This window comes from Penicillium verrucosum, assembly GCF_028828655.1.
Source record: "Penicillium verrucosum strain IBT 35672 chromosome Unknown utg000002l_segment0_segment0, whole genome shotgun sequence".
Taxonomy (NCBI): Eukaryota; Fungi; Ascomycota; class Eurotiomycetes; order Eurotiales; family Aspergillaceae; genus Penicillium; species Penicillium verrucosum.
In genome coordinates, this window is record NW_026643211.1 from 767,298 (window position 1) to 794,682 (window position 27,385).

Consider the following 27,385-nt stretch of genomic DNA (forward strand, 5'->3'; position numbering starts at 1 on the left):
ATCGGCTTCCAATATCCTTGAGCTCCTCAACATAGACTGTGTCACCTGTGAAGTAAATGGCATTGGGCAGACTGTCTCGGCCATGCCGACATCTTCACTGGTGAGATGAGTCCCGTGCCTCTGTTCCCTGGGATGTGCTGAGTTGGAGTAGCAATCACCGTGTATTTCTTGCACTGTTCTCAACACGAGGCGTCTATTCAGAGTTGGCGGCCAAGTTCGTCACCCAAAAGACGAACAAACATTTTCTCTAAATATTTGAGATTATCATCTCCTAGGTTTTTTTGCTTGATGTACTTCGACGAGTCACTGTTTTCCTGCACGCTGATAGGACGTGGAGAGCCCGAGATCGTAGCTTGATTTGCTAGGGGAGGCGGACTAGGGACGATTGTACGAGCACTCTGGGGGCTTGCTGTTGGTTCGACGCCCATGATGAACAACATTCTGCCACTTTACTGTAATTTCTGATGGACAACACGGATTTCCGGATTACGAAATCTCACATAGTAGGGTAGGTAGATCATAAGCACAATGGGTATTATATAATTCGGGCACAGCCTAGAAAAAGAACAAGCTATACAGCGAGAGATATATACAGAACGAGAATATATACGGGGGAATCATAATCCCCAACCCCAATTTTCCACCTACGAGGCACCAGCTTTCTCAAGAGGGATCTCCGTATCACTTTCGACAGCACCGGTACCCGTCAAAAAGAACTCGAGCTCACTAGGCCCGCCCTGCGAGTTCTCATTTTCAGCGAGCTGTTCCAGCAAGCTCAGGAAGGGATCTTTTTCAGATGCGCCCTCGCTGCCAGTTGTGGTGTGGGTGGCACTAGTTTGGGACTGGGCACCTGGCGTCAGTGCGGTGGGGCCCGACTGTGCCATTCCGTTTAGGTTTGTGTTCGCGGTGTCAAAGGGGAAGGTTGCATATTGGGGATTTGGGGGCGGTGTTGGTGCTATGTTGTTCATGGCGGAATCGGTGAGAAAGGCTGGCGGTGAGATGCCAAAGGCCGAGGGGGAGAAGCCTGGGATGGAGAGGTGAGAGGTTTCTGCTGTGCCGGCGCCAGATAGATCTGTTCCGGTTGGGAGGGAGAATATGGAGGGCAAGGATGGTGATTGTTGGTGGTGATTATTTGAGATCGCTTGGAATTGTAGGGTTGGCGAGAGGGAAGCCGGGTGAGAGGGTTTCTGGGACAGAGAATGGGAATGGGGGTGGCGACGGTCGATATCTAAGTTCTGGGTGGATGGTAGTGGACTGGAGGGTCCAGGCCGCGTATTTGAGAAGTAGGATGAAGCATTCTGATACGAGGGTGCGGCGATTGGTCGTTGGTAGTAGTGATCTTGACGATCGATGAAGTTTGAAGTACTGTTTCTGGAGTTAGACGCCTTATAATATGCATCCAAAAGGATGGAATCAGCAATCGACCTACCTTGGAGCCAGTTCATCCCCCGCATCCATAAGCCGAACGTGTGATCCATCTAACATCAGACCGGGATATCGGTCGAGAAAGTCCTCAAGATGGAAGACTGGCGAGAAGCGCATTGGGCTACTAGCAAGATTGCGCACCAGTTCGGAGTGACACGTATATATGGTCTGGAGCAGCTCACGCTGATGCTGTGCGCCAGTCCAAATATTGCGCAACCAAACGAGCTGGTGCATCTCCCGAGTCAGGAATTCGGCACTGGAAGAGAAAACCTCTCCTTCACGGCCCTTGTAGTGCACACCGTGAACATGCACAGTCCCCGCTGTGCACACACAATAGCCGACAAAAGCAGGCCACTCAATCAGTGGAGAATTACGGCCCAGTTCAACGAGCTCTGCGATGGCATTGGAGTGCGAAAAACATAGGTTTGTCGCCTCGATTTGCCAGGACTGATGTTGCCCCGTACCTCGGAGCTCTACCAGGTCAATGGGTAGGAACGGGCGGTAGATCAAACAGTGCACCAAATGGTATATCAACTTGCTCAGCAAAAGTGTTGTACTCTCGGGGTGGCCGAACAATGCATCGATCGACGCAAAGACGTCCTGCGTACCGGCCGCCCAGATATCTAATTCTTGTCGGATCTTAGATAAATTAGAGAGCGCATGCCATGGAAAGTGGGAGTCGCCTTTCACTCCGCCGGCTGCCAGGTACTTATTGGTGACACCAAGAATACGCGTGATGTCAATTAGCAAAGATGCAGCACTTGGTGATTTGCGCCGGGAATCAGCGGAATATTGAATGTTCGGGCCGACATGGAAGAGCTCCCCCTCCATGTTCAGACCGGCTGCATGTGGTGACCAAGACGGTAGGCGCAGAACAACCGAATGATCGGCAATTAGGCATGGACGTCGGGATCCACAGTTAATAAATCTGTCCATCAAGTAAACAGACCAGAATAGCCGACGTCTCATTTCTCGCTCAGCAATCGTGATATTGGACTTAGAGGAAGCCTCGCGGTACAAATCCAGAGCGACGATCATGGCCACGCAATTTGCTAATCCTCATTAGTAAAGTTCATTCAACCATGTAGGATCGAGGGCAAGCATACAGAATGTCATATAAGCTTTCTTCCCCAAACCATAAGCATAGAAGGCTTGCGAAAGTAACAATAGAGTTTGTAGTCCTTCTACTGTGGGATTGTCGACGTCAATCATGCGTCTTGCCTGTAGCGCCGCATCCATTCCGGTACGAAGTGACTGCTCCACTTGACCAGGCAAGGTTGTGTATCTGAGAGTCGTCAGTCAAACATGTAAAGAGCATACGACAGGCTTGGAACCTTGGCTGTTTTACCTTACTGTCAATGCTGAGATAGCCATGGCCAAGGATGGAGGCAATTGGTTCAGTTGATGGCTATGTTGCGTTGTCGCCTTGTCTAATATATAAAATGGCTTACCGTGCAATCGCTCAAAGTAAATATCGAGGATCGCATCCGATAGGGGTCCGTTGGTTGTCGGAGAGGGCTGCTGGAGAAGACTTGCTGGGTGGCCGGTCGGCCTAGAGAAGGGATCCACATTCTGCGAGAACGAAGTTGACAGAGCCGATCGATCGCTTGAAGAGTAAATACTAAAGGAAGTGTCGATGGTGTTCCGACGGGTGGGAAAGCTCGGCGGATCGTCCGGTGTATCGGGTGAAGTGGGCGAAATAGGGTTCTTTTCATCATGGAGTCGTTTCTCCAACCCATCAACCCGCTTGAGAAGAGCTTCTAACACATCTGTCTTGGGGCCCCGTTTTTTTGGGACGGCATCTTTGAACATAACAAGATCAACAGGGAATCATGTGATGTGGAGGGGACATGATTGACTTACCATAAAGACATGGGCACTGGAAGACCTTACATGCCTCGCAGCTCGGTCGCATGCGATTACATTTGATCTATGACGATTTAGAGACCAAGCAATTGCACTCAGACTGACTCGACAGACCTTGCGCTTGCGACATGATTTGCAGTTCATAGTTTCGCGCGGCTCGACCGTCGCACGGCGGGGCGTGAGACGGTCGATGCTAACCTGAGGACGAGACATGGCACATCTACATGGAAGAGAAAGATGAGAAGAAGAAAGAAAACGGCCCTGGCCAAGATGGACAAGAAGTCAAGCGCATGGCTGTGGCTTGAGAAAAAGAAAAGAGCCTATACCACAACCAGGTTGCGGAGGAAAGAAATGCGGAGAAGATGTGCCGCCGGAATTCCCAACCCCAGTTTAAGCTGACAAGGGTGATATTATTGTACATGGATACCTTTGTTCTCTGTATACTCCTGACTATTAATTAACTAAATATTAAATATGTATATTTCTTCTGTATTCTTATTCTTTTGAGTTTAATTTACTTCGAACATCAATATTCAACTTATAAATCAGTCCATTCCCCTTTAATCCTTTAATCTGTTAAATGGCGGGGGATGATTTCCTTTTCCGGAAATACACCCACCTTAGGGCTCCGACGCCAACATCCGGATGGTCCAGAAGTCCCAGAATTGCAGCAGAATTGCAGATAATTTCACGTTGCAGTAGCTTGATTTATTCAACCAGTAAATAACCATATTCTGTCCATCACACCCCACCCATCATGGGGTTCTCTATTATCGCTTGGACCTCTATTTAATAAAGTCCCCTCCATTTCCCGAAGTGTCCCCTGCAGAAGAAACCCCCTTCCAGGTATTTAACGTATGGAGTTATGGAGTATCAAGGTGCCTATTACTACTATACTATTGGTCCCCGCTTATTACGCCTTGCAAGGTTCTCCCTAAACTTGGAAACCCCCGTTCCCAGACTTGATCATCCCCTGAGGATACTATATTTGATACGGGACCTCCATCCTAGTCTTATTTTTAACTTTTTAAACACTTGGTAGTGCTTATACATCCAGACCATACGGAGTATGCTCTCCTCTATTCTATAATACCAAGCAACACTACTGTACAACATACCTAGGTATGTTGTGTGTTCCAAGATGGCTTAACACTATTACTCTATTCAGTATCTACTCCGTCTAACTAACTACCCCTAGAATCTCGATACATAGTTACAATATAAGCAAATAAGCAAAAAAAAGTAAATATAAACCTCCTTATGGCAAAACCTTTCCCCTCCTCACAAACTCCGCCATATCCCTCGCCCTCCCACCCATCCTCTCCAACCCCTGAACAACACCACCACGATCATTAACCGGCCGTTCCTGACTAACCTTAAAACGGCCCTCAATCCGCGTAATTTCAATCCTCATCCCGACAATATTCTTCAAAAGCGCCACAATGTACTCTAATGGCGCATCTGCCATTTTCCAAGGTGCCGGCGTCAATTTCGGCAATGCCGTGCCGTTGCCATCCCCGCTAGCCCCGGTTCTCGCCGTCTTCACCCCCTGATTCAGCTCCAACTCCCGATCTAGGCTATGGTTCTGGTCTTTGTTTTGGTGTGGCTTTCCATCCCCATCCCCATGTTTGTCATCAGACCCCGAACCCAACGCAGATTCATCTGGAAAGCCCATTACTCCTTCCTCTCCCAACCGAGCTAGATCACCCAGCTGTTGTCGTAAAAACAGCTCTGTTTGCCCGTCCTTCGAGTCATGGTAGATAGTCGCCCGACCGTAAACCTGCACCGCGGCGTAATTCCACGTCGGAGCAACCCTTCCCGTAGCGGGTTTAGACTCTGTATAGAAGTTCGGCGTGATATAGTGGTCTACTGGGCTAGTGAAAACGATCAGGACTTCACCGGGGAGTGTATGGCCTGTAGATGTGGCTGGTTCTTCTTCAGAACTTGTTATAGGAAACGCGCCCGGGAGACTGATTGTTTTGGTGCTGTATTCCGAGGCAGATTCTACAATTGCTTTGCTTTGCGGGTTTTGGCGCGCAATGTGGCCGCGGAGGACCCCCAGGGGGGCACGTGGCGCTGCCGGGGTGTTGTCGTCGGCTAGTTTTGCTTTCGTTGCTAGCTCGTCTTCCAGTGTTGTTTCACTGTCCAACACCCAGGGGATGTGGCTGCATTGGAGGGTCGGATGATTCTCCGAGGGGAGGGAAGTGGTGAGCACGCCTAGTGGGTGTTGTTTGATGAAGGCGTGGAGGGTTGGGAGGTCTCGGACTGCATGATCGGGACGTAGATGCATATTTATTTTGTGTGAATTGGGAAAGCAATATATAGTTATCAAGAGCTCAAGTGGAACGAGGCCTAGGGTCAGCATGAAATGAGGGGTTGACCCCGGATTTTCAGATAAACTCTTATCTTGCAGAATTTATATATTGCTCGCTTATTAGCACTGCACAGCTAGTTTGTCCTACGAAAATCCATACGGAAAGCAAATAAAGACACTACATATATCAACATCCACGGATCTCACATGATACAGATAGCCCTACAAAAACAGAACACATAATCCCTACCCCAAACCCCTAAAAGAAATTCCAACCCAATACGAAAATCAATGTCTATTGTATCAAACAACAGACAAAAAGCTGAACCACAAATAACCTACGTAGGTATGTAGTATACTATACTATATAACTAGAACAAAGGCCTCCCAGACGCCATGCGCACAAAGTCAAACGGCACATTCTGCCCAACAAGCAACCTGAGCGTCTCAACCGTAGTCCAAGCACAAACATCCTCAACCCCATACGCGGTCCACCCAGCACTAGTCGCAACAGCCAAAGGATCCCCCTTCCGCGGCCCAGTGGTGAGATCAAGATAAACCTTCCCACGAGTCGAGGGCGGCGACGAACGACCATTAACACCATAATGTCGTAGCAGAGGCTGGACGAGCAGCGATTTCTCCGGCGGCAGCGCAGAGACAATAACAAATGGCTGCTCAACCCGTTTGACGGATTGGATGGATGTGAAGGGCTCAAGACCCACAGCTAGCGGGCCGCTCGCTTTAAACCCGACCGTGTAGATTGTGCCGACGGCCAGACTGCGTAGTGCGAAGATTGCTGCTGAAGCGTCTGCTTGCGAGCCAGCGAGGATGATCGCTGCGCGGCTGTTATACGCCGATGGCACGTATTCGCGCGTCAGGGTCGCGCGGATGCCCTTCCAGGCGGCATTTTCGCCGATGAATCGGGAGGGTCCTGGGGCGGTGTCGCCCGGTGTCATGGCGATTGTGTCGACTAACCCAATTGCGCGGGCTGCGTCACTGACTGCGGGCATGAAACCAGTTGTCGCTGGGGCTGGGGGGTTGAGGTAGGCGCCGCCAAAGTGCGGTTGTAGGAGGACGGGTTCTATGGAGCCTTTTGGTCCGCGGTCGACTGAGGTGAAGTTGTGTGGAAGACCGAGCTCGTTTAGACATTTCTCCATGAACATTGAGTGTGGGGTGGAGCGGAATGAGCCGATAGCGTAGAGGTCGCGTTTGGGAAGTTGGCCCATTATGTGAAGGGCTTCGTTAATCTCCGCCGCCGTTAGCTGGCCTGGGGCGGCGATCATTGGGAGGAGGGGGTGGGTGATTGGAGAGAAGACGGTGTTGAGGGCTCGAGATAGCTGGCCCATTTGGCCCATGTTGACTGCTGACAGGGGTGGGCCTGAGCCGCGGCTTTTGATGGTAGAACGGAAGTATTCTAGTTCGTAGTTCTCCTCAATTGTGTGGACCATGGCAATCATCTTCACAATATCGGCATATTTGGCGCTTTCCGTAAATATGCGCTGCGCCTCTTCGGATGTCCACTTCCAGGTCCCGGAAAAGTCATGGAACGCGGATAAAATCATACTATGGCCCTTTTTCTCAAATAGCTGGCGCCGGATCTCCTCTGGTAGCCACAGTTCCACATCGATATACTCGACTCCCCACCGTATCGCTCGCCGCAGATACTTGTAAAAGAGGGCAGGGTCGTCTACCGGAAACTTCCCGTTCTCTCTTGTACAACGAACAGTAAAGATAATCGGCAACTCAGTATGCTGCCGCAACAACATCAACTGCTGACCGACATACTTCAAACTCGGAACAGGCGGAGTGGCCCAACCATCCGGCACAGGCTCAACTAGTAAATCCACACGAATTTCAACAGCATCAGACCCAACAGACAAAATATCCAAATTAGGCAAAGCAGCATGCACGTCAGGAAAAGTAGTCGAGATAAAATTAGTCCTGGTCTTCGTGCGCAAATCATCATGCGGCCTCGTCTGACCAAAAATCAACGACAAAAACCGCGACAGATCCCGACGCAGGAACGGACTCCGCGAATATAAAAACTCATAATCACAATTCTCGGTGAGCGAGTCCTCTGGCGCAGACCCGTTTTCCACACAGTACGTGTTTACCAAAACCAGCGATGATCGCTTACATTCTTGCAAGCTCCGCGTCAGATCGCGTGCTAGGATCCCCACAACCACTGCATCGCTGGCTCGCGCAAGCGTCCCGAGCGATGTGTCCGTTGTCCATGGCTTGCCCAAAACCTCCGATACCAGTTGTACGATATGGTCTTGGTTCTGCCCATAGATGATCACGACAGTCCTCGCGACAGCGTCAGCGGCCGACACGGCGATGCGCGCGGCTATCTGGTCTTCGGTCCCGGTAGCTGGAGGATCGCGAGAGAGTATTGTTGTAGCATTGGAAGGAACGGGGATATTGGTGTTTGCGCTGGGAGGATCCTGAGCCTTGAGGGCGGTGGAGACAGGGGGATCATCGAGCAGCGGCGTGGGCATGCGCTGCGGAAAGGCTGTCGGAATCATGGCATAGCAGTCCCATGTGTTTTCATACTTCGTGCTGGCGAGGATGTATATGCAGGTCAAAGTATGTATCAAAACGACGGGCGGAAATGGGAGGGAATCGGGGAGAGGGGGGGAAAGGAGCGCAAGGACCCAGTATAGACTTTGTGCAATTCGCTTCTCAACGGTTAGGACCCCGGGTATATCGTAAGAGGTAGGTAGTATCAGAGCTTATATTTTACAAAACAATTATGAAAAAGGGAGCGGGCCGAACAAGGCTAGCTCCAAGGTATGGGGTAATTGGGGGCAAGTTGGATAAAGCGACGCTAAGTCAATCTTAGGGTAAGAGTGTATTAAACCCAGCCGCGATGATCATAATGGAAATCCATTTGAGGCGACATGGATCGATGGAAGAACTTGTTGCGTAGGCTCCACTCAATTCGCGACAATGGAATCCCACGCAGACGGTGGACGCGGGGAAAAGTGGGAGCGGTGTTGGGTTTCTCCACCAATCAGCGGGCGTGAAATACAACTATACGCCATCTACTCACTGGAATAAGGAGTGTGTGTAGGGTTAATATGCTTATAAATCTTGCCAATTCGCACATTTATAATCAGCTACATGTTCATATCAGCCTATGTAACATCATCGAGCCAGCTCGTGGCACCAGCGTAGTTTCGTGATAACCTGACAGGGGCTCTGCACTACAGCGCTATGATCCGATACGAGGGAAAATCAGCATTCTAAGCCAAAGTCTCAGCCTCGGCGATGGCTAATGATCGGCTTTTGAACAGATATTACCTAACCTGTTGGTAAAGCAACGAATCAGACACTAGGATTGGTGGAAGAGTACATCGATACTCATACAAGGGGCGAAGAAGGCAAGAGAGAATGAAAAAAAAAAAACAAAAACAAAAACAAAGATAGAATCGAGACTAAATCCGCCCGACATTGTATTTCAAACAACCAATTAAGACACAAAGAGAGAAAATACCAGCCAAATCAAGAGGGGGTATTGGGTAGTAACAGGCAGTGAGGAAGGACAAGGGGAAAACGCAAGCCGAGAGATAGGAGGGGGAGGGGAAAGGGCAGCAAAGGCAAAGAGGTATTGGCCCAGAGAATAAACATGGATGTATGTATCAAGATCAGGCACACAAATAACCACCACGTCGCTTTGCAAACCAAGATGGCGCTTTTAGGGGGTTGTTCACGGTTCCGTGCATCAAGCCGGAATCAACACTATGTACTAGGACAGCAACGCAACCGAAGATCGGCACGTGGGCTGTTTGACATCTTTCGGGACGTCGGGTGTCTACCAAGACAGAGCATGGTAGGTCAAGTAAGGGAAATAAGTTCAATTGCGAGAGAGGCCAACGGTGTGCAACCACATGCAGCGTTCCATTTGCGGGAGGCGAGAAGTTCGGCCGAGCCAGCGGCCGGTCATTATCAGCTTGCATCGACACACATGCCCTAACGAAGATACGCAGGAGGCAATATGCATTCCGTATTTGCTCATCGTCGGATGAAACATGGAAAGGGCAACGCCATCAATCGGGGAAATCAAGACCTCAGCCGGGGTCAGAAGGGGTTTCAGGTTTCAGACTCGCGCAAGGAAACATAAGGAAGTGTTTCGAGAAGGTGGACATGGCACATGGTCCGCCCACACAGGACCCACCCGCACGAGAGCAGGGCAGATAACGATGAAATGATAGACGGGCCACTCGCGTGTGGAATCGCACCAATTAACTCGGCGGAGAGATGGCGAGCCCGTTCATCATTTTGGGCAGCGGCTTTCTACGGGCAGTATTTGCCGTCTTCGAAACCCGCGGTGCGCCATGGATCATGCGGGGTTCTGTCATCAGGCTCGTATCTAGGTTTGCCGGTGCTACAGGGAGGTTGTCAGTGAGCGGATTGGTTGGGGGGTTGGAGCCTTCGAGCGTACCTCTTGTTGGAACTCTGCCGTAGTCGCCTGACAGATTCTGCTGGCTGCGGCTGTTTGGGGTGAAGGAGGTAGCGTTGGCTGTACGCCACAGATGGTTCGAGGTATCCGAGAGGAAGTCTGTTGTCGACCGGCCAGAGAAAATGGAGGTGCGGCCGCGGTTGCGCTTTGAAAGGACAATCTCGTCGAACAGGGTCATACGCGGGTCCTTGGACTTCGGATTTGTTCGCTCGCGATCACTGATGAACTCGTTGAAGCCTATTGTTGGGTCAGTATTTCCTCCACGGTGCGATATGAGAACTCGGCAACTTACCTTGTGTCTGTTGCAGAACTGTGATATACTCGGCGTGCTCACTTGGAAGGCTCTTCATGAAAGCCTCTATGTTGAAATTGTAATACATGCCGGACTTCTTCTTATCGCTGCTGGCCGGTACAAGGAACTTCTTGTACGTGTAGAACAAGCTGGCAAAGCATCTGACAAAGGCCGCACGAATCTGATCCGGATGGAAGGCTGCGTCACACGGCAGGCACACCATGGAGGTGCAGCGGTTGTGGACTATCAGTTTGCATGCAGAGCACTTGTACATATTTTCTTCCGCCAGATCATCACAGATGGCACAGGTCAACTTGTCATCCCAGGGTTGAACTTGGAAAAAGTGACCCTCGGCCCAGCAAGTACCCTCGTTATTGCCGCCGGGTTGGTATGTGGATTGAGGGACGATTGTAGAAGCAGCGATGGTAGACTGCGCATACACAGACGGTGCATATGTGGATCCGGCACCGTAGTCAGTGTTGAGAGTTGTCACTGAGAGATTCGAAGCATGACCCAGGAATGGAGCACTTGGACGTCGACCCACTCCAAACGACGAGCTTCGGCGCGAGGCGGCATCGAAATGACCAGAACGCTTCTCACGCAGCGAGGCTTGCAATGCCATACCGGAATCATTGCGTGACGAGGGAGCTGGTGGAGGGAAGAAACCAGAGGTAGGCGAACTCTCCCTCGGGGATGGTGGAGAGGCACTAGCTCTCAGAGTGGAGCTAGTCCCTGGGCGTTCATTACCGCGGGATGATGAGTACCCACGAGATGGACCGCCCTCATTTCGGGCGTGCAGGAAGACGTTGAAAATCGGAGGTGTGTAGGAGCCTGGCATCACGGATGTTGCACCGAATGCACTGGAGTTGAGACTGACATATTTCGCGAGGTTAGTTGCAGGCGCCTTGGATGTGAAGCTGGCCTTGCTCTCTGACATGAACGAGTCCCATGGGTATGTCTCAATTGCATATGCAGGAGGCCCGGTGGGGACGTGGTATCGACCGTGTTGAGGGGCAGCCAGTTGCAGCAAGGAGAGGAGCTTCCTGCGCTGATGACGTGGAAGAGAGGTCGGTTGAATGGTGCTTTCGATCATATTATTGTCCAGATCAACCAGGACAAAGTCGTCCGTGGGCAGCTCCACCTTCTCGTACCGACGTTCGATACCCACGATGTATGGGCAAGGGGCCTCGAGAGCCTGAATTAAGCGCGCAGGAAGGACAGGAATGAGAACGCCTGTCCATTCTAGAGGGAACAGAAGATCCACCAACGCTCTAGTCGCGAGATAGAGCATGGAGGTGTGGGAAGACAAGAAGATGATACGGGATTCAGTAAGAGCGTACTGTGTATTATTAGCATCGTCTCGAATCAACTGAACTGGCAAAGGAAGCCTACCTCAAAGAGAATGATAATATTGGGTACCGACAAAGTCCGGAACAAGGCATAGAGATCGGTCTAGAAATCAGTCAGCAAAAGATTCGAAAAGAGAACTCAATCAAGATAGTGGTGCACTTACATTGCGAGAACCGGGGATCTCATTGGGCGCCTCTTTACGTGCGAACAATCGCAGCTCACGGATCGAAATCTCGACCTGGGTCTTCGAGGATATTGGACAGAACGCTTCTGTACAGAGATTCATGACATATCGCTCCAGCGGTTGCCATAAACCCATGCGCGGCGAGGGCGGAGGCACATGCTGTACACTACCCTCCGTCATGGGCACGACGACAGCCTTGAGCCATTCTTTCCAGAAGCTCGTCATCGTGCTCTCCCGACCCAAGATACCGTACGCACGTGGAATCCAGAACCCAGTATCACCATCGGTCAGACCCTCGATCTTGGAGGCTGCGCCGTGTCGGACCGGACGGAGGAGATCGGTCATCAGCCCAATCTTCTCCTCCACGGCGCTGATATCATCTTCGAGCTGTTCGCGGGATTCAGATCCTGACGGGACAGTCGGAAGCTGGGCTAGAAGCCGGGATAACTTGGCCCGCTCTGATGCCAATCGTTCGCCCAAGCTTGCAGCCAGCTCACGCTCCTCGTCTGTCATGTTGTCCTTTCGCCATTCTTCGCAGCGTTTCTCAAGCTCCTCCGCGGCATTTTGGTTGAGCGGTATCCAGATAAGCACACAGATAGCGTGTAGCCTAGAGCCATTGTCTGTTGTCATGGCGAATCCGTGCCAGGTAGAGCGCGGTCGCTGATCGGAAGAGACGATGTTGACATCATTCGGAAAGGCGAACATAGGGACGTAGTCGGGGAAAGTGCCGCGCTGCTTCATCTCGTCTGGCATGCCGCGTGTGGGGTATCGGTCGAGGAGAACGGGCTCGAATCGTCGTTTCAACGGGTGCATTGTGGGGGAGATCTCGAGTGGTTGTGGGACGGGGATTACCGAGTTATAGTTGCTAAGTCGTCGAGAAGTTCGCACGGAAGCTGAAGAGAATCCATTGTTAGTCAGTGCATCCACAGAAAGTCTCACGATTCCGTCCCCGAGTGAATGAGGGGTTCTCACATTGGCGGGCAATGGATGGTTGTCGCTTCATACTATTCATATCTCGAAAGGACCGTCGCACGCTCCCAATACCCGACCTCAGCAAGTTACCGCCAGGCGTGGGCGCATCCTCGGAGACAATCTTCTGCGTGCGAACCCTGGATCGTGGGCGGGTATTCGGGGTAATGGCGCCAGCGCTTAAGCTCAAGTCAGTTAGAAAAGATTCCCGCTCGTTGGCGAACTTGAACAGGGCGGAGTCGAAATCGAAGTCCTCGGAGAACAAGGCGGAGGCACGCAGGGGCGGCGAGGCACCACCCTTGACGGTCATGCTGCTCCGGTTACTGTTATTGCCAGTGCCAGCACCATTTGTTCCTTCTGAGGTCTTTGAGAACGTGGATAGTCGTTGAGCCGAGCCCCTGTGACCGGCGCCGGCGAAGAGCATCGAGTTTGGTCGGGAGACCCCATCCGGGTTATGTTCCTCCTCCGCATCGGCGTCCTCCTGAATAGTGTCTGCGAGCGCAGGGCCTGGGGATGCGGCACCATTGGCACGGTAATCCTCTCCCAATCTCTGGAAGGTATCCAAGATCTCTGAACCATCCACCCCGGCTATCCAGAAGTAGTCGGCGAGGGGGGCACCCTCCGATGTGCTTGACGATGGCATTGTGGAGAGAGTCACAGCGGACTGTAGCGGGTTAATACCTTAATTGTCACCGCATGGATCGCAGGATTTCCAGGAAAGGGAATGCACAGAATTAAGCGCATGTAGTCGGGAGGGGGGAAGCTGATAAAAATGGGGGAGGAACGGGAGGGAGGGGCAGTTCAGAGTGAAGATCAATTTTGGGGGTGATTTGAAGGTCCAACGTATTAAAAAGGAGTTCTGTGATTATCTTTTTGCTCTTTTTATTGTATTTCGATGTATTATTTTTCTACCCAAATATTTTCCTTGTCTTCCCAAATTTTTTTGTTTTTGTATATTTTTTTTTTGATCTTCTTTCTTTTCTTTTTTTCCCCCTATGAGAACGGGTGGTTGCGTAGACCGTGTGGCAATGTTACTTAGAACCCGATAACTATTTAAATGTGCGCAACATGTCTACTTAATACTCCACTGTATAAAAATGGTAAGAGTTGCCCGTGTCAAGTCCCCCAGTCAGGTCAAGAGATTCAAGGGGGCCATTCACAGCCCTAGTTATTCATGCAGAGAGTACTTGACAACGTAACCTGCATGTACCTAGACTCTAAAAGGATCCATACTTCCGGGGTAAATACCCATAATACGGTTCATTATTGATGTCTATATTAACTGATATAACTAACCTAACTAACTATGTAGTTGTATTTAGTTATATACTTGGGTATTCCCCTATTTTAATACCTTACTAACTACGGAGTAGTTGGTTACATACAACATCTGTTATAAAAGTGTGACCTTGGAACTATTGTATCAGCCCCAGGGGGTTAGAGGCCCGTGTTCCATGGTTGAGCTTTGAGCTTCGGATAATGCAAGCGGGTCTTGGCTGATCCTTTTTTTAACGAGAGGTTCAACTGATATACACTACTCTGTATGAGGTGAAGGGTTCATTTTCTGGTGAGACATTGAGACATAATCTTTCTGTTTAGGGGGATTTTTTTAGCTTGATACGCCACAATGTCATTCTTTTTTATATGACTTTCAGGGGGAATTGTCGGGAACCGAGGTCTTGGGAGTTTGTAGGCTTTTACTTTGGCGTTTCCCTCGTGGGTATCTTCCCTTTTTTTTTAGATTGCGGAGTCTGTTTAACGGCTTTTTTCTTTTCTTTTCTATGTATATCCCCTAACATTTATTTTCCTCTGTTGAATACTCCGTAGAAGTGATTATCTGTACAGAACATCAATTGATACCATATATGTATTTCGTACAGAATAGAATTTCCAGTCAGGAGTCACCAAGTGGAGAGACTTGTCCCGGGGAGATGATCAATACTACAGTTGGACAATGTGGAGCAAATGGTGAAAGAAAGCATCGCTTGGGTGTATCAATTTCCATGGTATCGATTTTATAATAAAAATAAAAAAAAACTAATCTAATTACAGGAAATCCCACAGTTCATCCCAGTGTTGGTATTCCTTTGGATCAGCCCAGGAACTCTACATTCTTACATCGAGAGTACTATATCTATAACTACCTATGTGTGTAGCCATCTAGATCCCATCCATAGACTAATCCTAGTCAACACAAGTCCACTATAATTACTCTGTACTACCAGTACAGAGTATAGTCCAAATACATGTTTATTCAACGCCCCAAGCACGACTGATACCCATATGTGACACAGGGGTCTCCCCTGCACCGATAGCCCTTTTCGACTGGTCGCATCCCAGGATTCCGGGCAAGGTTATTCCAACCATCTCCCCGTGTGCATTAGTACTTGCATACACTCAATGCGGTCAACAGTGTATACCTAGGTACTCAATTGGAGAGAAGAGGCGGTGGGAGCAGAGCAACAGATTGTAGCCCTGTAATCCATATCTTCGCAAACCAAAAAAGATACAAAATATTTAATTATAGAAAGATGAGTGAAACTAAAATAGAAGTTTGTGTGAGACATAGATTGTAGATAATGATCTATAGTTACAGATCGGGCAACAATTGTGAACAGCTAAACTCCATTGATCAGTCAGAGTCTAGACTCTTTCTATAACTCTATAATTATCGAATCTGGGCTCTAAGAGACCTTTGCATGTATACATACCCGAAATATCTTTTCTAGTTATATGTAGCATCCCGTGGAATACGTGGCCTTGGGCCAAGGACGAATTCCCGTGTTTTCTTTTCTTTCTTTTCTTTTTCTTTTCTTATTTTTTTTTGCTAGCAAGCCCTATGGGGAGTGAGTGGAGCAAATGCCCGGCCGAAGTGTGCAAATATCCAGAGCTTCCTTGCCGAGAGGCAACTGCCGTGTGACAAAAAAAATTAAGCGTCGGCTGCATGGGCTGGTTTGCGCTCCGTACTAGGCCAATGCACCGGACTCCATTCCAGAGCCTCAGGCAGTGAGTCAGGCCTACATAGATTGTGTGGGTATATTCGGAGCCCAATATATTACACTGTACATCCCAATTGAGGACGCTGCTGCCAATGCCAATGGTAATATTGTGTAAGTGGGCCATTCGAAATGTGTACAAACCGCCCTTGCGGCGCCCTCCATGCAACCCGGCGGCTGGATGCACTAAAATAAATCGGCGTCCATGCCGTGAGACAGTAGCGGAAGCGATCCGGTGGGTTGGTTGCACACCGAGTTTCAGGTGCGTTTCCGGCTCATCAGGTTGCCCGTCGTCAGGAACCCCTTGTCTCCCATAGCACCGCGCCATTCAATTGACAACTGACCCAGCGTGGCACGACCGTCCCGTCGCAGGTCCTTCTGGAGTGTCTCAAGTCCCTCGCTCTGGCCCTCTTCTTGTTCGACCAAAAACGCTACCTGTAGGACATCCCGTGGATTGAGTGTAGGCAGTGTCGCGGGTGACATGCCCGGGTTCATGGTGTCCCAATTTATGGATTTGGATTGGAACGGTGGCTTGGGATTTAGTTTCGTTTGCTATCCATCCCCCGACGTTAGCCAAATCGTTGAGAATTTCCGGCCCAGCCCGGATTTCAGGTACAGCTGCGATTCGCTGTGGAAAATCCACCCATTCGCTAGGGATTGATAGGAAATTCATACCTTGACTACCACCGCGCCCTCACCCACGTTTTCCAGTTGTGCCTCTAGGGCAAACCGGAGTAGCCTCGTTTTCCCGTATGGACCAAGTGACTTATTATTTACCTCGAGCGGCGGAAGTTCGGACGCCTTGGTCCGAACGCTCAAGCATGGTTGTGCCACAAATTGGTATAACTTTCGGAAGGTCCTGACCCGGCCACTAGCCGCCTGCGAGTCTGAACCGATCTTTGTCTCCGTATAGCTGACACTGACAGCTAGAATATGATTTCCTTCTTCTTTCAGATCAAACCGTACAATCTTTTGTAATGACTCGCCGATCTTGAGCCCGTCTGTTGATGCAGAGTCATTGGGTGGCTCTAACTCCAGTGCCGTGACCGACGAAGGTGTTTGCATTTCCGCTACTATGCGCACCGATGTGAGGAGTCTGTCGTTGTCATCATCATGAAACTCATTGTTCGCGCTGAGTGTGCATCCGAAGGTTTCTCCGACGTAAACGGCTCCGAAGGACGGAGGCAGAGTAAGCTGTTGGCGTTAGTGAACAGTTTCTTGGGGGTGCTTGGTAGCCGTCTCACAAGAGGCGTTAATATGAATTGATCATCGGAGTCGCCGGACGGATAGCTTAATGACGCTTTCGAGGAGATTATGGTGTTAGACGTTGGGAGGGGATGCTGATAAGAAAGTGACGGTCGCGCAAGGCTGCGTATTGAGAGTCAGGACCTGCCATCAATATAACGGATATTGATAATTGGAATTACCGCAACACTAATCAATCCATAATTAGCTTGCTAGTCCAACTATGGGTTGTATTCACACACCTTTGAGAGAGACCGAATGTGGTTCCTTCGGAGCATCAGCGCCCGATAGAGCCCGTGGCCGTGACATAGAGAATGACTTTGAATATAAGTTCTAGGGAAACAAAGTGGAAATAAAGGAAAGAATTAGGCTGCAATGCTAGGCTTTGCAGTATAGCGTCATCTTGTCGATGAAAGAGGGACAAGTCCACAGTTCTCCACGAGCTGATAGCGATAGGGAAGCTACCCCAAACAAACAGTGCAAACATCCGTTCTTTCCCAAATAGTATACGACCGTATGCCACCCGGGACTTCAAACTTATTAATTGTTCTCGTTTTACTGACTGGCCATATGTAACTAGATAGATGCCTGCTGAATGAATTGAGCTCTAAATCTGTACCTAGGTGCATATGTAGCGTACTTGATTAGCATCGTACTTTCCTGGGAAATAGAGCATCTACTACCTAATGGGGAAGGAGCATCCCAGAGATCTTTAGGGCTGGGTACATACACATATCTACGTACATACATGATATGGATTTGCCACCCTCTATAAACTCGTGTCTTTCCTGTGTCTTTCTGTACAGACCACTGCGATAAACGTTCTTTTACAATAAAGCGAAAGCCGGAACAAACACCATTCATGTCTTCGTAAGACTTCATGCAAAGTCATATGATACTTCACGTGTCTGAAACAGCCCTCTAGATTTTGCTTATCGCAATACAGGCATGTTGCAATGCATGCTCTGTCCATGATTCACTTTCCTGGATATTCTATCTTTCATACCCACACAGAAGTACCCCATGTCTGGAAATTCCTGCCAATGCAAAGGATCTAAAACCTTCCTCTTCTCCTAGGCTCTCCTGCTGTCATCATTCCCTGAGATTTTCGACACCAAAGTCGAGCCCACTGTCGACCCTACTGGTCCTAGTATCAAGCCTATAGCCAAGAACCCTATCCAATTTGCAAACCGCCCTCCACCTAGTACCTTCCAAGTACTCATGTCTGAGAAACGCGCGCTTCCATGGCTAAACTCACCTCCCGATGGGTTCTTAAAAAGAGACCAACGCACTAAAAGTGAAACGTAAGTAAATGTTGACGAATATGGCATACTTTGATTGGCTAATGAATGCTGCTTTTAGCATGTATATGATTAGACACGGTATCTGCGGAACCAAGGATGTTCCCAAAATATCATTTGAAGTTGTTGGGTCGACTGGCAACATCTACAGAACCATCATTGACGAAGTGCCTACCTGTGACTGTCCGGACGTCAAATTCCGAAAGGTGCAGTGCAAGCACATATGCTTTGGTAAGTCTCAACCAACTCAGCAGATACATATCTAATCTATTCTTTGCTAACATACTGTCAAGTCCTATCCGCGATGGATGTCCCTGTGGAATTGAGGTACCAGAAGTCATTTTTGCCATCTGTGAGTCCTTGCAAACCCCAACCAAGCATCATTCTGTCTACACTATCCCTAACCCACTTGCTTAATCAGGAGCTACGCAAGATGCTTGCTACGCTATCCTCGAAGCGAAAACTGGATACGACTTCCCTTGCTTCCACCAGAGACAGGAAACCAGTCGAGGGCGAATGCCCAATCTGTTTCAGCGACTTCAAGCCCAACCAGAAAACTACTTGGTGTAAGGACTGCGGCAGTAATTTTCATCAGGCCTGCTTTGAGAAATGGAGGGCCGCTATGCAGGCGTCCAACGATGTTGTCCGTTGTCTCTACTGGTAAGTGGTGACAACTTGCCTGAGCCCTAAGAAGATGAAATATAACAGCTGTCGGCATATTATAGCAAAGTCCCCTGGAAGGGCGATGAACACGAAACTCCCCGCCCCACCGGAAAGGCCGTTGGAACCGAGGAACGTCGTAGTAAACTGAAATATCCGAACGTGGGCGACAACTAGTCGCTAAATGCCATGGGTCATGGGTGGATTAGTATGCATTTATACTTCTAGTCTATGATGTTCTTGACCTCCGGGTTCTTAGAGGAACTCCTGCTAACAATGTGCTTCTCGGGCTGAAATATTCGACCAGCCTTCATATACATCTCTATGTATGCAAGATCGACGAACTGTTCTGTTGCGGATTGTCTCTTGTTGTGGTGTTCTCTTATCGGAGAAATACTGGTGTTCAGTGCTAGTGCTAGTGTGGGATAGAGTATTTTTATGCTGGATACACCCAAATGAATTAACCTCTTTTTTTTTTCCTCAAGCTTCAATGTCGAGTGTAATTTACGTATAGTTACCTAGGTAATTGTTACTACACTCGATTGGGACACCTTACAAATTCACTTCTACTCAAGCCAAAAATGACAGAAAAGCAACAAAATGATCCATTGATCTCAAATCCGGGTATCACACCAAGCCCCAACGGCCGAAACAAAATAAAAGCATCAAGATTCTCAACTCCCCAAAATCCAAGAACACCGAGCACATACTCTTCTATATATCCTTTTGAAGCCGTTGACCGAGTCGAACAGTCGCAACACTAACACCTTCCTCGCCAGTCATCCAGGACGGCATACGCTCAGGGTCAACGATGCCTAGCTCAGCAAGTTTGCGAATCCCGCCGATGACGTCGGAGCCGGAGAAAGTGAGTGACACGACAGGTAACGTAGACGTAGAATCATCGACATCGTCATCCTGCTCCTCACTGGAACCCGGTGTATCGAGAAGTCGGATATCGAGACGGTCCAGCGGTGCCGGGGCGAGTGATGACCCCAATGTCCCAAATCGAGAGTGGATGGCTAGGCGGCGTTTCTTAGAATCTGGAGATACGGGGCCTGTATCAATACCGCTGGATCTTCGTTTTGTCGCAGAGCCATTTGTGTTTTCCTTTCCTTCTGCTGGGCCGGAATGACTCGTTTGGATATGGTCTTCAGGTGAGACTGTATTGGAAGGTCGGGGGTCCAACGGACTTCCTTCAATGGCTGCGTCTGCAAAGATGCTGAAGGCGCCATTTGATGCCGTTGATCGGCCAGGTCCTCGGAGGGCGAGGAGTGTAGGAAGACTTTTTGCTGCCAGGGATGTCGCCTGCAGAGAAAATCGTTCCTGTGGGCGAGACAAAGCTTTGGGAATGGAATCGCGCACCAGACGCTGAAGAGTTTTGGTATCAGTAGCCACTGAGCCTGGCGAAGGAGCAGCTTTTGATCCGGTGGATGCTGCTATGGAAGTGTAGACGTAAGGGCAACTATCCGGGAAAGCGATGTAGATGACTCGAGACGAGTCAGTGAAGATCTCGGCTGCCTGTCTAGGGGATTGATATGGCGAGTCGACGACGAATATACGTAGGAATGTCAGCGGCAGTGTTGCCGAGTGGGCGAGGTGGTAGTGGGCCTTGACCAATGGGGAGATTTCTCGTTGGAGGCCTTGCACAAATGTTGCCGCTTGCATGCGCGGTACAGAACCGGACCAGTCAGCGGGTGTCAGTTCTTGGGATTTCTTGCGCTTGGTATCAATACGATTCAGCTTGAGTGCGGTCCATCGAAGGCTGGCGGGGTGGTCGTCCATGTAGCTGAGGTCTGCCATGGCTAGCTGGCGCAGTGTGATTCCATGCCGCCAATCGCCTTCTAAGATTCGTTCGAGAACTTCGCGCTTTGCTCCCTTTCGGTCCTGCAGGTCTTCATATACCTGGCGGACTTCTTCGATTGTCTCCCCTGCGGGGTATGGGAGGGCTTCGTCATTGTCGGGACTATCTTCTTCGTCGGCCTGTAGGTATGGTCGGAAAGTGGCAACGTTGCGATCGTCAAGCCACGTAAAGGCCAGGTCCAGCAGTGCTTGTCTGGATAATTTTCCAAGGGATTTTGTGAGGGACGGAGTCGATGAGGGAATGCGGAGGTTATTTGGAAGACTCGCTGTTGTCGGGGCGCGAACTCCTTTAGGACGCGCCATGGCCGTAGTTCACAAGGTATTGACACAATACTTGGGGGTGTTCAAGGTGGTCTTATATCAATAGCAGGCGCATGGCTCTAGATCCATATCTTGATCTGTCCCCTTGTCCGAGTTCTTCTCGAGTCCATAATCGAAATCACGCGTCAACAAGTACACACGTGATGATAAGTTGATAAGGATTGAGATCAACCCGATTATGTCATCTAGGCGTTGATCCATCCATGGATCCATCCATCCATTAACTATGTAGTTAGTTAACTAGTTGAACTCCAAACGAATGTGTTTCCCTAAAAAGCTTCATGAAGACTCTCAAAGTCAACAAAGAAGACAAGAGAACCCACTACAGCTTAAGTACTTAAGTACAACATAGGCTGCTATAACTACTAGCCACTATTTCCCGCATACTAATCTTATGCTCGTCATATCAAGGCTTGGCGCTAATTTATTCCGCCATTCGTGTTCTTTACTCTCTTTTCCTCCCAATAATACCATCCATAGGGTATTTAGCTATTTGAGATTGTCATATAATATGCTGATATACTCCGTATACAAAATGGTATATATATAAAATGGATTAATAATGCACAAGAAGCTGAACCGAGGCATGGCCCCAGCTCACGAAAATGTGGGTCAACGATTAACTTTGCCGTAAAGCCCAAGGTTGAAATGTTGAAACATCTCCAATGGTCAACTTTTGATTTAAGTGAATTTCTCATACCTTCACCTTCTCTCTCAATAGGGGAAATGTCCATATACGCTCTTCCTCTCCTGAAACTGTAAATCAACCTTCCCCTCCTTGACCATGGAGGTGAAAGAACGCAAAAATGTTGCCGTCATTGGCACAGGCATGGCTGGGTTAGTGGTCGCATACATGCTCAGAAACGATCCTCGGGGGAGATTCGACGTCGAAGTATTCGAAAAGGTAAAAAGAAAATATCCCGCATGCGCGAGTCTAAAGCTAATCTCCAACAAAAACACACAGCAAGACAAACTTTCGCTCGACTCCGCGTCATACAACCTCACCAACCAGGATGCCCCAGGCGCAAAACCCGACCGCCTCGATCTTCCCATGCGCACATTCGCCGACGGATACTATGAAAGTCTCAAGCGCATGTACGATTATTTCGGTATCCCATATGGCTCGCTACGCTTTATTTATTCCCTGTCCACACTGCCGGAGAATACCACAAACCAAGCCTCCCCATACTACATGCATTCCTCCAATAACCACCAATTACCTCCCCTCCGTCCGGACGGCTTATCATGGACCGGGTGGCTGATCGAAGTGTGCTATCTGGCAATATGCTATTATTGGTTCAAGGCCTGCTGCTTCTTTGTACCACCCAAAACACTGGAGTCGTCTGGCGCGGAGGAATCTCTGCGACAATATGTGGAGAGGATTATGTTGCCCAGCTACTACCTGAAAAACTACTTCCTGCCGGTCTTCGCGAGCGTTGCAACTTGCTCACACAACGCGTTGATGGATTTCCCCGCTCTTGATCTAGTCGGTTACGGGAGACGGACATTCCGTAAGAAGCACTACACAGTTCTTGGTGGAGTTCAGCATGTCGAGAAAAAACTGTCCGAAGACTTGAAGTATAAACTTGGCATGAAGGTCACAGCGGTCGAGAATATCGGCACAAAAGTTCAAGTGAGCTGGATAGATACCCGTGATGGCCAGAGTAGCTCACGGTTATTTGACCATGTGGTTCTTGCCGTGACTCCCGACGTAGTTGGCGCTATTTTCCAGCCCCTCCGAAGCGCGATGGAGGCCGTCCCCACAACGACAGTTCAATCCGTTGTGCACCGTGACTTTTCTCGCATTCAGGATTCTAGCAAATCCCTCTGGGCGCAAGTGTCCTTGAACCCCGGCGAATCAGCACCTCACCCCCTCCATATGTGCTCGGACGCTACGGCGACTGAGACCATTCATGAACACCCGTCATCCGCTCTCATTACGACTTACCCCATCGCTCCGATTGACCCCGAGAAGGTCTTGTACACTGCCACATTCACTCGTGTTTTGCGATCATCCACCAGCAGACAAATCGTCAACCAGATTTTCAGCCAGAAGACGTCTGGAAATGATAAGAGCCAGCTTTGGCGGAATGGAGATGGAAATGTCTGGCTCGTCGGTGGTTGGTGCTGGGACGGGATGGTTCTACTCGAGGGCTGTCTCTCTTCCGCAACAAAGGTGGCCAAGGCCCTTGATGTCGAGGTGCCGTGGATGAAAGAGTCCTCTTCATAACGACCTGTCACGAACATAACGAGACTCGTCTGCATATTCATTTCGGCCATTTATAAATGTCAATATATCCCTGGAAGTATAATACGCAGCATATATAATTTGTACAAACGCATCATGAACATACGACTTCTACTATGATATACTAAAGTGCCATAGTCCGGAGTCTGTGGGCCATTTACTTGGTTCCCCTTTTTGTTCACGTCCTCACGCCACATCCAACTTGCACAGCCACTGCGTTGAGACAAATAAGCGATGATATTTGGAACACCTGTAATTTCAGGGTTATATAAAAAGGTATGATCATGTATGATACCATCTTCTGGTGCCGTTGCGGCTTACATTCCTTTTGGCCTACGATATTTTACCAAGAATCATCGTAATCCACTTAGACGCTCCATCAAACGGAACCGACTCATGAAACTGTCTTGGGCTGAGTCTTGCTTTTGAGGGCTATTTTGACTTTTCAGAGGTCGATGTCATTTATCTGAGAGCTTATTGGAGTATTCCAGGAACAAGAGAGTTGGTTCTTCTTGCCCCTAGGAGCCTGATACGTGTTGTTATGACGTATTATATTGTGCGCGCTCCTAGTAGAGTTTCGATCAAAACATAACGGGCCTGTTGAAGTTTATTTGATTATTCAACCTTCCTTCTTTGAAACATTCCTGGGTCGACGATCAGTCACCCAAGCTCGGAGACTTATAGAGATCTACTTACGGGGTCTGACAACACCATTTGTCACCGTGTTTGTGTTCTACTTTTGTCGGCACTTATAAAACCCCTCCAAAGTCCAACGTTACACCCAAAGTCATACCATTAAAGACATTACCACGCTTATCAAGAACATAATGAAGTCCGCTTTTTATGGCAGCACGCTCCACGTGGAGTTTCGTGATGTTCCCGGTCCAACTCCCCTTCCCGGGCAGATCCAGCCAGAAAGGCAGTTCTTCGAATCTGTGCAAATGAATGAATGCGAAAAACCTAGCGCCTTTTTGTTCGGAACGAGAAAACACGGGAAAAAGAAGTAATAGTACATAAGATATGTCGAACGCAAACCTAATCATTACTTAAGTGCCATTGTATATAATATCATTAGCAGCTGCCTTCGATGGGAGCTATGCCAACGTTGTTTGATCCCGACTAAAATGTCATTTTGCATAACAATCTGCCATGAAAATGGATAACAAAGGGCATACATAAATTAAGCCAAATCGATTCCAAGGTACGCGTCCCTCATATGTACACAGGTTGAGAAAAGACCTATAGACAGAGCAGTTTTCCTGCCATACTCAGAATGGGAAGATGTTGGAATCAAGATTGTTTCATTGAGAAATGCAAAACAAGAACGCTAAAATATTGACTTTTATTAATTACATTTCCCTAATGGGAATACGATTATGTATCTACAAGAGCAAAGCAATTGTAGGTTCATTACCGGTGCACAACCTCCTCCGCCTGTTCGTCAGCATTCTCAGCCGCGTGTCCTTCCTGGACAGCTTCATAAAAGGGTGCGAACTTGCTCTTCATCCTCAGCCTCTTACCGAAGAAGTAAAATCCAATGGGAATCGGAACAAGGACGGCTGCCACGCACCCGAGAAGCGTAGAAGCGTACTGGATACCCATTCCTTGGAACATCTGGCGTGAGAAAAGCGGGAAACTAGCTGCCACCATCGAGCGACAGAATGTGTTTGCTGCGATAGCCGATGCGGCGCTGTATAATATGTTAGAATAAGACCATGAGTTGTGGGAACGGAGAGTATGACATACAACATAAGATATGTGTCAATCAGATAGTTGAACAATTGGATGAAGATGATCAGAAGGCCAAATCCAGTAAATAGGCCACTCAGGGTGGGCACGATCCAGTGGATGGTACCATTGAAACCAGTCCATCCGAACCAGAAGAGCCCAGCAGCGAAGAGAGCGCCACCGACTATCACCGGCGGGAGACGCCACTCGGGGATGGGAACACCACCATTCATGTCGAGTTTCTTGTTGTAGGCCTTGCTGGCGATGATGATGTAAGTTGCCGCGATGAATAGGCCGACCACCATGCCGAAGAGTGGGAGACCTCCAACTCCGGCGTTCATACCGTAAACACCCTGGAAGACCAGGGTATAGGCGGTCAAGAAGCAGTAAAGCAGCCCATAGATAAAACTCAGGTAGATGGTGACGGCTAGGATCAAAGGTTCGTTAAACAGCAGTCGAAGCGGGCGAGAAAAGTTGTTTACGATCAGTTCTCGAAGATCGACCTCGATTTCCTCTTGCTTCGCATGGATTCCCCAGTTCTTAGTCCGGCGACGCAGCTCTGAGGCCTTACCCACAAGGACAACAGGCGGGTATGATTCCTTCAGGAAGAAAACGTTCAACAGGAAAGCGGCGAAACCCATGAAAGCGGGAATGTAAGCGGTCCAGCGCCAGCCAAGATAGGACATGTTAATGAAACCTCCGATGAAAGGTGCTAGGAGAGGACCTAGGAACACCGTCGAGGAGAACATAGCAATGGCAACACCACGGGTGCGGTTATCCCAGATATCAGAGAAAACAGCAGCCACAACTGCCAAGGGGCAACTGCCGAAGATACCACAGAAGAACCGGCAAATCATGAGTGTCTGCAAGTCTTTTGCGACTGCTACTGCGATGTTGAAGACGCCAAATCCGAACATGGCGATGATGATGGGGATACGACGGCCCTGGAGTTCGGATAGGGGAGCCCATATTAGGGGACCTGAGGCGTAGCCGACGATGTATAGAGAGCTGGAGAGAACGGCGACTTCGAGGCCGACGCCGAAGTATTTCGATACATTATTGGACGAAGCACTGAAAACAGCAGAATCGAAGGTGGAGCAAATACTGGTGAAGGCAAGGATGGCACTAATGTAGGTTCTGAAGTAAAAATGTTAGCACAGGAGCATAATCGAATACGCAGTACGATATGGAACTCAACGGTGAAACGACTTACTTCCTCTTCAAGGGCCAGTTCAGCGGGTATAACGGGTCATCAGGCCCATCGAACTCCACAACGTAATCCTCTCGCGCAGGGAGAGGTGGAGGGTAGGGTTTGCCCCCACCAAAAGCTGGCAGTGGTACCCGTGACGGTCGTGACCGAAGACTCTCGCCGACAGTGAGCGCATGTTGGGCGCGCTGCGTCTCGGTCCTACTCAATGCTCTCGATGCTCCAGTCCGGTGACGTTCCAAGTCCAGCTCTGTGTTCCGAGATTGCAGCCGATGCACTTGTGGGTCATATGCCGAGGAGATACTCGAGCCAGTCGATGATCCAATAGAGGCTGACGTGGTTTGTCTCTCTATGTCAGCTGAAGTTCGTGGCTTTTCGCTCGATAGATGTGACCCTTCGGCCTCAGGCAGAGGATCGGCCATATTGCCAATGGTGACCGCTTTATCGATTCGGAGGTTAAAGTCGGGGGCCGATCTTGCAGATCTTCTTGGCTGCAGTCACTTTTTTTCCCCGTTGGGTCTGTCAGAAAGATCGGAAAGGTACCGGGTGCCTGGATTATGTATGTTGTAAGAGGAAAAAAAAGCTTTTTTGGCCATCCAAGAGCGGGAAATTTGTTTATAAAAACTTGACCAAAAAAAAAAGGAGCGCCGAATGCAACTATGATCGTCTAGACCCACCACGTAGCACTTAGCGGCTTCAGCTTAGGCCAAACTGCCGAACTTATCGGGTAGAACGGATGTTAGTTAACTAACTAGCATGAGCAACTTCCCAAGCAATTAGTAATTTAAAACACTTGAATCAAGTTGATTATTATATTATGTTGTAGGCAACTATGTAAATCCTCAATCCTCTCTCTTCAGGAGCTCGGAAATTAATTGAAGCAGACAGCTCCGGAGTTCATCTAGCCACCGCCTCACTACGTCATTATGAATCAAGCCACAACCGCTTGTCATTTCC

At 49.1% G+C, this 27,385-nt stretch overlaps 10 protein-coding genes across 10 annotated transcripts; 2 read left to right on the top strand and 8 right to left on the bottom strand.

Moving 5' to 3' along the window:
- Positions 1-197: 197 nt before the first annotated feature.
- N7516_005915 (uncharacterized protein) lies at positions 198-428 on the bottom strand (the record flags this gene model as incomplete). The annotated part of the gene is made up of 1 exon (XM_057218635.1): positions 198-428. The coding sequence occupies one exon, from the start codon at positions 426-428 to the stop codon at positions 198-200; it is 231 nt and encodes a 76-aa protein (XP_057072726.1).
- A 216-nt stretch (positions 429-644) lies between these two features.
- N7516_005916 (transcription factor domain-containing protein) lies at positions 645-3,597 on the bottom strand (the record flags this gene model as incomplete). The annotated part of the gene is made up of 6 exons (XM_057218636.1): positions 3,406-3,597; positions 3,289-3,355; positions 2,774-3,227; positions 2,532-2,710; positions 1,430-2,477; positions 645-1,365 (listed from the first exon to the last, which is right to left on the bottom strand). Exons 1-6 carry the CDS (start codon positions 3,502-3,504, stop codon positions 645-647), a joined length of 2,568 nt encoding a protein of 855 aa, XP_057072727.1. The 5' UTR covers positions 3,505-3,597.
- A 952-nt stretch (positions 3,598-4,549) lies between these two features.
- N7516_005917 (FMN-binding negative transcriptional regulator) lies at positions 4,550-5,581 on the bottom strand (the record flags this gene model as incomplete). The annotated part of the gene is made up of 1 exon (XM_057218637.1): positions 4,550-5,581. The coding sequence occupies one exon, from the start codon at positions 5,579-5,581 to the stop codon at positions 4,550-4,552; it is 1,032 nt and encodes a 343-aa protein (XP_057072728.1).
- Positions 5,582-5,976: 395 nt separating this feature from the next.
- On the bottom strand, positions 5,977-8,103 carry N7516_005918 (uncharacterized protein; the record flags this gene model as incomplete). Its single annotated transcript, XM_057218638.1, has 1 exon — positions 5,977-8,103. The coding sequence occupies one exon, from the start codon at positions 8,101-8,103 to the stop codon at positions 5,977-5,979; it is 2,127 nt and encodes a 708-aa protein (XP_057072729.1).
- A 1,746-nt stretch (positions 8,104-9,849) lies between these two features.
- On the bottom strand, positions 9,850-13,505 carry N7516_005919 (dDENN domain protein; the record flags this gene model as incomplete). Its single annotated transcript, XM_057218639.1, has 5 exons — positions 9,850-10,304; positions 10,360-11,698; positions 11,752-11,811; positions 11,873-12,786; positions 12,866-13,505. 5 exons carry the CDS (start codon positions 13,503-13,505, stop codon positions 9,850-9,852), a joined length of 3,408 nt encoding a protein of 1,135 aa, XP_057072730.1.
- Positions 13,506-16,116: 2,611 nt separating this feature from the next.
- On the bottom strand, positions 16,117-17,412 carry N7516_005920 (trafficking protein particle complex subunit 13; the record flags this gene model as incomplete). The annotated part of the gene is made up of 5 exons (XM_057218640.1): positions 16,117-16,410; positions 16,534-17,052; positions 17,103-17,226; positions 17,286-17,292; positions 17,346-17,412. 5 exons carry the CDS (start codon positions 17,410-17,412, stop codon positions 16,117-16,119), a joined length of 1,011 nt encoding a protein of 336 aa, XP_057072731.1.
- Positions 17,413-18,059: 647 nt separating this feature from the next.
- On the top strand, positions 18,060-19,241 carry N7516_005921 (uncharacterized protein; the record flags this gene model as incomplete). Its single annotated transcript, XM_057218641.1, has 6 exons — positions 18,060-18,119; positions 18,181-18,407; positions 18,466-18,635; positions 18,698-18,756; positions 18,826-19,064; positions 19,130-19,241. 6 exons carry the CDS (start codon positions 18,060-18,062, stop codon positions 19,239-19,241), a joined length of 867 nt encoding a protein of 288 aa, XP_057072732.1.
- A 537-nt stretch (positions 19,242-19,778) lies between these two features.
- Positions 19,779-21,227, bottom strand: N7516_005922 (CENP-N/CHL4 family protein; the record flags this gene model as incomplete). The annotated part of the gene is made up of 1 exon (XM_057218642.1): positions 19,779-21,227. One exon carries the CDS (start codon positions 21,225-21,227, stop codon positions 19,779-19,781), a length of 1,449 nt encoding a protein of 482 aa, XP_057072733.1.
- An 802-nt stretch (positions 21,228-22,029) lies between these two features.
- N7516_005923 (uncharacterized protein) lies at positions 22,030-23,475 on the top strand (the record flags this gene model as incomplete). Its single annotated transcript, XM_057218643.1, has 2 exons — positions 22,030-22,149; positions 22,210-23,475. The coding sequence occupies 2 exons, from the start codon at positions 22,030-22,032 to the stop codon at positions 23,473-23,475; spliced, it is 1,386 nt and encodes a 461-aa protein (XP_057072734.1).
- Positions 23,476-24,903: 1,428 nt separating this feature from the next.
- On the bottom strand, positions 24,904-26,850 carry N7516_005924 (MFS transporter; the record flags this gene model as incomplete). The annotated part of the gene is made up of 3 exons (XM_057218644.1): positions 24,904-25,183; positions 25,240-26,358; positions 26,435-26,850. The coding sequence occupies 3 exons, from the start codon at positions 26,848-26,850 to the stop codon at positions 24,904-24,906; spliced, it is 1,815 nt and encodes a 604-aa protein (XP_057072735.1).
- Between the last annotated feature and the right edge of the window lie 535 nt (positions 26,851-27,385).